The 7,780-nt window shown below is 64.2% G+C and overlaps 1 protein-coding gene across 5 annotated transcripts; it reads right to left on the reverse strand.

The window, feature by feature from the left end:
- Positions 1 to 368: 368 nt before the first annotated feature.
- On the reverse strand, positions 369 to 7,730 carry ZBTB48 (zinc finger and BTB domain containing 48). Of its 5 annotated transcripts, none has more exons than XM_046024999.1 (11): positions 7,691 to 7,730; positions 6,404 to 7,100; positions 5,661 to 5,902; positions 3,470 to 3,581; positions 2,787 to 2,879; positions 2,312 to 2,398; positions 2,013 to 2,167; positions 1,503 to 1,639; positions 1,249 to 1,413; positions 815 to 903; positions 369 to 723 (listed from the first exon to the last, which is right to left on the reverse strand). In XM_046024999.1, exons 2-11 carry the CDS (start codon positions 7,091 to 7,093, stop codon positions 427 to 429), a joined length of 2,067 nt encoding a protein of 688 aa, XP_045880955.1. In that variant the 5' UTR covers positions 7,094 to 7,100; positions 7,691 to 7,730; the 3' UTR covers positions 369 to 426. The 5 variants fall into 5 exon arrangements, with proteins under 5 accessions (XP_045880955.1, XP_045880925.1, XP_045880935.1 ...); XM_046024969.1 differs by having other exon boundaries at positions 7,588 to 7,721; XM_046024979.1 differs by having other exon boundaries at positions 6,404 to 7,096; positions 7,588 to 7,701.
- Between the last annotated feature and the right edge of the window lie 50 nt (positions 7,731 to 7,780).

A 7,780-nucleotide genomic window follows, 5' to 3' on the forward strand; every position in this document is an offset into this window, starting at 1 on the left:
AGGGTCCAGGACCTGCCAACCAGAGCCCTGGGACCTGCTGCACACCCGCAAGGTCGTCCTCGGGGGCGGGACTCGAGAGGTCTGGTAATGAATTCTAGCCCCACCAGGTGGCAGCACCACGGCTGAGAAACAGCAACACCCCCGCTCCCGGTTCTAGAACGGGACAGAGACAAGCGCAGAGGAAAGCACCCAAGCGTCTCGCTCTGCCGAGGTCTCCCGACGAGGTGGGGAAGCTGCTGGCTGAGCAGCAGCCCGAGGTACGGAGACGGCTGGGCAAGGTACCGTTTCTTCTAGACTCTGGGAAAGCAGCACAGCCGTGGAAACTAGGTGACTGGGGAACGACCGCCAGACAGGCTGGAACGCCGAAGTCCAAAGCCGTGTGGTTTATTGGGGGCTGGGGCCGAGCGGGCGGTGGCGGCAGGGTGGCTACGTGTCACAGTCCTCGGGGATGGCCGCTGTGATGATGAGTGAGGGCTCCATGACGCTCGGGCTCACCAAGCTCTCCTCCGCACAGAGTCTCTGGCCGGGGAGCTGGGAGGCCAGGCCGCCCTGGGCCAGGGATGCCACGATGACCTCGGCCGAGCCCACCTCCAGCTCGGCGGGGGGCTGCAGCGCCACCACCACCATCTTCTCGTCCTCAATGACCAGGTTCCGGAGCTTGCGCTGCCGCGGGTTGTAGTTCTCCACCCGGTCGTGGATCTCCATGTGCCTCCGGAGGTGGGCCTGGGGCGGGGGCAAGGGGACTCAGGGCTGGCCCGGGAGAGGTGCGGGGGCCCAAGGGGGGCAGGAGCGGGGCCTCTGGCTCCGGGCCTACCTGCCGGGTGAACTTGTAGCCGCACTCCGTGCACTCGAACTTCCTGACCCCCTTATGCCTTCTGACGTGCACGCGCAGCTGCTCCACGGCTGCGGGAGGGGAGGGGAGGGGAGGGACCCGGCAGCAGGAGAGGCGGGAAGTGAGCTGGGGGTGCTGCGGTGAGGGGCGGTCCGGGTGTGTGGCTGCCTCACGGCCCCCTCCGGCCGCAGCAGCACCCCGAGGGCCCGCACAGAACCCGCCGGAGCCTCCACCCCCACCTCGCGACAGCTCCGAGCCCGTCTTAAAGGCACCGGAAACGAGATCCTCCGGCAGGAAGGTTTCATGCCAGAGAGGCGCGCGCAGAAGCCACGGCTGCCTCTCCCCGCAGAGACTCCAGCCCGCTCAGGTCCCCCGCGGCACGCTCAGGGACGTGCGAGGGAGGCAAAGCCAAGTACCTTTGAAGGTCTTCCCGCAGATCTGGCAGAAGTGAGGCCGGCCCTCCTGGTGGCGGCTGGCCACGTGCCTCAGCAGGGGCCCCTTCTCCGTGAAGCGCTGCTCGCAGAACTCACAGCTGAACGGCCTCTCGCCCGTGTGGGTGCGGTTGTGCTTGTCCAGGCTGGCTGTGGGGACAAGGCGGGGGGTCAGCGGCCGGGCCTCGGCCAGCCCAGGGAGCGCCGGGCCAGCCCAGGGAGAGCCGGGCCCGCCTCACCTTGCGTGCGGAAGGTCTTGCCGCAGAGGTGGCACTGGAAAGGCTTCTCGCCGGTGTGCGTGCGCAGGTGCATGTTGAGGTTGGCCTTCTGCGTGAAGGCGTGACTGCAGAACTCACAGACGTACGGCCTCTCGTTCCTGTCCGGGCGGCGGGGACACAGACGCCATTGGCAAGGGAAGCAGCCCCCTTCACTCTGCCCCTGGCCCAAGGAAACCATCACGCCCGAAGCACGGCCGCCCGAGGCGGGGGAGCAGGCCCCGGCTGAGAGCAGCCGCGGAAGAAGGGCTGCGGCAGCGCCGCCAGGGAAAGGCGCACCTGCCCCGCGCCGGGCGCCGCAGGACACGGAGACCCTCGCCCCCAGCCTGCGGCCCGGCAAACTCACTCATCCCTCAGGTGCCGCCACCAGAGCGGCTCCATCCCACACAAGCCTCAGCGAAGTCTGCGCTTGGGGCCGCGCCCTGGCCGGGAGGCAGCGTCCACACGGCCCGGGGCAAGAGCGCCCGTGCGCACCTGTGCTTGGCCTTGATGTGCATCTGCAGGCCGTTGCGGCTGGAGGCCCGGTGCCCGCACTCCTCACACACAAACAGCTTCTCGCCGCGGTGCTTGAAAGCCTCGTGCAGCTGCAGCTCCGTCCGGGACAGGAAGCACTTGGAACAGGTGGGACACTATGGGGCAGACGGAGCAAGACCAGGGTGAGGGCGGGGAGGGGCTCCCTGGTCCTCCCCACGACAGAAGCCACGGAGCCCGCCTGGCTCCGACCCCCTCCTCGCTACTGCCAGTTCCCAGTGCCCAGCCGGCCCGGCACTCACGGCGTGGGGCTTGGGGGCGCCGTGCAGCTTGATCAGGTGGTTCTGCAAGTCCTTCTTCTGCATGAACTGCTGGGAGCAGGAGGAGCACTGGAAAACAGGCCCAAGGTCACCTCCCCGGCTACTCACACCAAGGGGACCCTGACCGCCCCCAGGCTGTGGGGGGCAGGAACCCAACGGCAGGGCCAAGCCTAAGATGCCAGGAGGTTCCGTGACCCAGGGTAAAGGATGCTCCAGGGAGGGCGGCCGGTGCCATGCCCACAGGGACGCTGAGCCCGCCTTCCACGGAAAGAAACAAGGACCCAGAAAGGGCCAGTGTCCCTGCCCGAAGGTAGGGGACACAAGATGTAGGCAAGGCTCGGCCTCTTGACCGCTAGCAAGGAGCAGGCACCTAACATCATCCCATGTATGGAGCTTGGCAGGGGGGATCCTGGGGCTGCCCCTCTGCCCACCGCCCTGGGGACAGGCCAAGCCTGACCTTGTAGGGCATCTCTCCGGTGTGGGACACCATGTGGACCCGCAGCTCCATCCTCCGGCGGAAGGTCTCCTGGCACACGGAGCACGTGAAGACCTGGCAGTGTGAGGGGCAAGCAGGGCCGGCATCAGGGGGGGGCCTCTGCCTGCGACGGCAGCCTCGGCCCGGGCTTCCACTCGCTGCTGGGAGGAGTCTGCCCGAGGGGGGGGACGCTAGGGTGGGAGAGGGCAACAAGTGACCTGCCTGCCCTGACCCTGACGGTCGCTGAGCTCTGCAAACCCACCATGCCAGGCTGGGGGCAGGGGCTGAGAGACCTCCCCCGCAACCCCGAGCAACAGGCCTCTAGGAAGAAGAGGGTGGAATTTAGTCGGCCACGTCACATGGGCCAGCCCGTGGCGTGGGGGCAGGTGGCCTTTCTCAGCCGCCCTCCCCCACTTAGACACCCCTTCTCCAGAGTCCCGGGGCCCACACGGGCAAGCCCAAAATGCCTCCCACCAAGTCCCTCCTGCTCTTGGGACCGATGTGCCCACCTGTGATACCAGGGAGTGGACTCGATGACACTCAAGGACACTCCAGCTCTCTCGGGTTTACAGTCCTAAGACTGTCTCCTGGGGGCCCCTCTCGGGTGGCGGGAAGAGAAAAGCCACCGTGCCCTGCCCACAACTCCTGGGCCAACCCACAGGCACCTGTTCGGAGCGGTTCATGCAATTCCGGGCTTCATGCTCCACCAGGTTCTCCTTCCGAAAGTAACACTTTCCACATTTGGGACACTCGAAGGGTTTCTCCCCAGTGTGCTTCCTGCCAGGAAAAGGCACAGAGGGTGTGGGGCCTGAACGGCTTCCCACCGCTCCCTCGGCCAGTGCCCCTCCGGCTCCACCGCCAGCCCTGCTGGGCTCCGCAGCGGAGAGGAAGAGCCGTCCTAGCCAGGGCTCCCCACTTGGCAGGGTCAGACCTGGCTGACGAAGCCACACAGGTGCGCCCAGAAGCCTCCTCCTCGCGGGAGCCTGCCCAGCTGCGCACGGAGGGGCCCTGCAGAGCCACACAGGCCCAGCTGGCTGGCATCTCGCCCCAGAAATAATCCCTGGTCCCCACGCCCCAGAGAGACCGCCTGGGCCGCCTCAACTTCTGGGCCCTTTACCATCACGACCACAGCCAGAGCCTGACCGCTTGGCCTGGCCTCCACTCCTGCCGCCTAGTGCAGCCGGGCCACCCCCTGCCCGGGCCATCCCCTGCCCGGCGGCCTGAGCCCCTTGTAGTGCTCCACGCCTGCCTCGACCCAGTCAACCCCAGCCTCCAGGGCGACCCAGAGATGTAGTCAGACCTCAGCGCCCCTTTGCTCCCAACCCTGCAACAATGCCATTTCACCCCCAGGAAAGGCCTGGCACCGAGGAGCCACAGCCTGCCAGCCCCTTACGGCGCTCCCCAGCTCTGGCCTCCCTGATGTTTGCCGACCCACCTGCTCACTCTAGGGCCTCCACTCTGGCCCTCCTCGACCCACAACACTCCCCGCAGCCACTCTCTCGGTGAAGGTCCCCACCTCCTTGAGTCTCCTCCAAATTCCTTCTTTAAAGCTGCACCACCACCTCACCCTGGACTCCCCGACCTCTGGGCAGGGCTCTCCCCCTGCTTTCTTCTGGGGCACTTCCCAGCTTCCACCACACGGTCAAGTTGGCATCTGTCAGTTCCAGTCCGCGTGGCCCTGCTGAGAGGCAGGCGCCCTAACACCTCTGCTGTATTCGCTAAGCTACCCCCAAGCACGCCCAACAGTCTTGTCAGCCGCCCAGCAGAACGAACGGGCTACTGAACCGTGACCTCAGAGCATCTGAGCGGCACCGGGAGTGCTCGCACCCGTTCTCCGAGGCCAGACGTTTCTCTCCTCTGCCCCTTCATGGACTGTCCTCATCCCAGTGACTCATGAGGGCATCATCCCTTCCCAGGTCTCAAGGCCAGTCCAGGAGCCTGCAGCCCAAGGTAGGGATGGGGACGGTGCCTGTACCCAAGCCTCCCGCTAGGGGAGCATCAGGCAGATGTGGACCAACCCAGGGGGCCTCCCACACTGGCACTTCACCAGACCCCAGGGGCCGCAGCTGCCCCAAAGCAGGGCGAGCAATCCTCAGCCGGCAACGACTCCAGCTCGTCACCGCCAGCGTCCCAGAGCACCATGCTGAGAAAGCGTGTGTGGCCCAACCCGGCCTGGCAAGAAATCAGCCTAGTGACGACTTGGACTATGAGAGGGCAGGTCTAGAAAGCATGTCTCTTAGCGGCCACCTCTGGAGGCCTTGCAGAGACCTGGAGCAGCGCTGTCAAGAAACCTGTGACCATGGAAATGTTCTGTCTGTGCTCAGTCAGCGGCCAGGGCGCCCCCTAACTGCGGAGCACTTGAAATGTGGCCAGCGCATCTAAGAAACGGAACTCATTTTTACTTTTTATTTGGAGCTAGCACAGCTTCCTGTGGCATCTCGTTACCTTTCCAGACGATGCAGGTGTAAACAAACGACCGTTTCCCCACAATCACAGGAGGTACCAGCCCTAAAGACTGACATCTTGGCCCAAAGCCCACGTTGCCAGGCCTTAGAAATACAGCACAAGAGAAACTCTCATCCCCTGAACAGAAGGCAGCTACTGGTCAAGGTCCACAGTGGGCGGGACTTATCAACAAGTGTCCAAACACCCACTCGGAGTAAGAGAGGGAGGAAGAAGTCTGACCCCAGGCCAGGTTCTCACTGCCCGATGAGGAGAGGCAGGTGGACATCGGGCACTATGTGAGTCTGCAATGGAGCCCACGCCCCCACATGGCCCAGAAGAGTGCAGTGCAGGCCCCTTCCCAACCAAGAGAACAGCGGACAGGAAGAGAAAATTAAAAAACAGACCATTTACCTGTTGTGGACTTTCAGATAATATTTGCTGAGGAACTTTTTATGACATGTGGGGCATTCAACTGGCACCGCTGTACCTTTCCTGTTCTCAGCGGGCTCTGCGACCAGGGAACCTGCGCTCAGGGCTGGCTCAGCAGCACACGGCTTTCTAATCACGTTTGATTTCCTCCTGGTTGGCAAGGTCTCAGTCTCTGAAACGTAATCACCATCCCCGTCGTCCTCAACTTGAACCACCACTTCCCACTAGAGCAGAAAAGGCAGCAGGAAGCGAGGTCACCAAATTACTCAGCGGGAGTTCTGGGGACGGATGTCCAGGGCAGCCGGCGCCGTCCAGTTCCATCCCGAGACCTAACCCGCACACATTCCCCGTACCGGTGACTGCTCCCATCAGGGTCCTACGGCAGGTCACGTCGGAATCTTGGATTTGGAGAGCAGCGGCTCTCTCTGTGGGGAGCTGGAAGTCTGGCCGGATTTCACCACCGTCGGGAAACCCCTGTAACCCTGAGGCCAGTTATCCAACCCCAAGAGGCTGCCAATCCTCGACAGCTGTGACTCATAGAAAGGTCAGCCTGAGGCTGCCTGAGGCTGCCTGAGGCCGCGACTAGAGCCAGATTCCTAGGTTCAAAGAAAACCTATTCCAGACCCACATAACTAAGATTCTACTTTGGGGTCCAGATTATCCCAGAAGAGCGTCAATCTCTTCCCGCTCTCACCTCCCCATTCCCAGCACCCTGGGCACGATACCTCATTATTCCCGCTCTGCAGCTGAACACCTTCAGCCTCAAAGGGCCTTGGGGGGACTTTGCAATCCTCGGGCTCCTTGTCCTCTGAGGGACAAAGCTTTAAGGTCGGCTTGAGTTTCCCGCGGTGAAAGGAGGGGCTCTCGCTCTGGGCAGGGAGAGCAAGCTGGGGCCTCTCGGGGCTGTGACTGCCACTGATCTCCTGGTCCCTGGGGACCTGACCCAGCGCCTTCGAAACGTCCTCCTCCCCCAAGCCTGCCGGCTCCTTGAGGTGGCTGTTCACATTCCGGGGGCCGGGCTTCCCCAGCCCGCTCTGGCCACTCGTTGCCTGCCCCACTGAGGTTTTGGGCTTGAAACTCTGGCACAGCTCCACAGCCTCCGGCACTCGCAACTCCCTGGCTGCCAAGAGCACCTGATCCCGGTTTCCTGAGGTGAGAGCAAGGTGACCGGTATAGAAGAAGTCCAACAGGAGACCAAAGATCTCGGCGAAACCGGCAGGGAGGACAACGCTGCCCCCTGAGCCATCCCCATAGAGGCTCTGGAAGAAGTGGCTGCAGCAGGCAAGGACACTCCAGTGGGCCTTGAACACCAGGCCCCCCACATCCAGGGTGGCATCGCAGTACTGGCCCTTCTCCCGCTGCTTGTTGAGCTCCTGCAGAACCCTCACGCTGTGCTGGATGAAGGAGCCATCCATGGTCTGTCTGGAGGACAGGAAGGCAAAAGTGACACACTGACCGGCCCATCCCAGCAGTAGCGAGGGAAAGGGGGAAAGGGGAGGCGCACTCTGCCCAGCCAGTCAACACTGATCTCAGCGAGGGCCTGGGTCAAGGTTAGAGCGTGGCAGCTGAGCCAGGTATGGGGTGAACGCCTCCTGGGGGTGGGGGCCCGGCGAGCCGCCCACACTGGGTAGGCCAGAGACCACAGGGGGCGGAAGCATGGCTTGGAGGGGGGGCAGGACGGGAGTGAGGAGGTGCGGGTGGGAGGAATCAGTGTGGGAGAAGAATCGGGGGTCGGCGCTTAGTGACCGGCCTGGCACGGCCAGAGGACCCGTGGCAGGGGAGGGCTGCGGGGGCGGACAGGTGAGCAGAACCCACGGCGCGCCCACACATCCCGGGAGGCCGGGCGGAAGGAGGCCACGGCGGCCCGCAGCTCTTCCCTCCTTCGCCCCGTTCCCCCCGACCTCCTCACCACGGCCCGTGCTCCCCGCGTCGCCTCCACCGACCCTGGACCTCGTCGTTTCCACAGCACCCCTGACCAACTGCCCAGACCTTACGTGCCCGGTCGACCGTACCGAGACGCCGCCGACGCCGCCGCCGCCGCAGGACGTGACGTCAGGGCGCGCCGGACGGAGCGAAAGACCCGGAGGCGCAGGGCTTTGGCA

This window comes from Meles meles, chromosome 1 (genome assembly GCF_922984935.1).
Source record: "Meles meles chromosome 1, mMelMel3.1 paternal haplotype, whole genome shotgun sequence".
Classification (NCBI taxonomy): Eukaryota; Metazoa; Chordata; class Mammalia; order Carnivora; family Mustelidae; genus Meles; species Meles meles.

Excerpts from the sequence above, each read along its gene's own strand:
- ZBTB48 (XM_046024999.1), bottom strand. The coding sequence starts at position 7,093 with ATGGATGGCTCCTTCATCCAGCACAGCGTGAGGGTTCTGCAGGAGCTC. Across the intron at positions 2,168-2,311 it reads GCGCCCCCAAGCCCCACGCC|TGTCCCACCTGTTCCAAGTG; the intron begins GTGAGTGCCGGG and ends TCTGCCCCATAG. Across the intron at positions 904-1,248 it reads CTGCGGGAAGACCTTCAAAG|CCGTGGAGCAGCTGCGCGTG; the intron begins GTACTTGGCTTT and ends CCCCTCCCGCAG.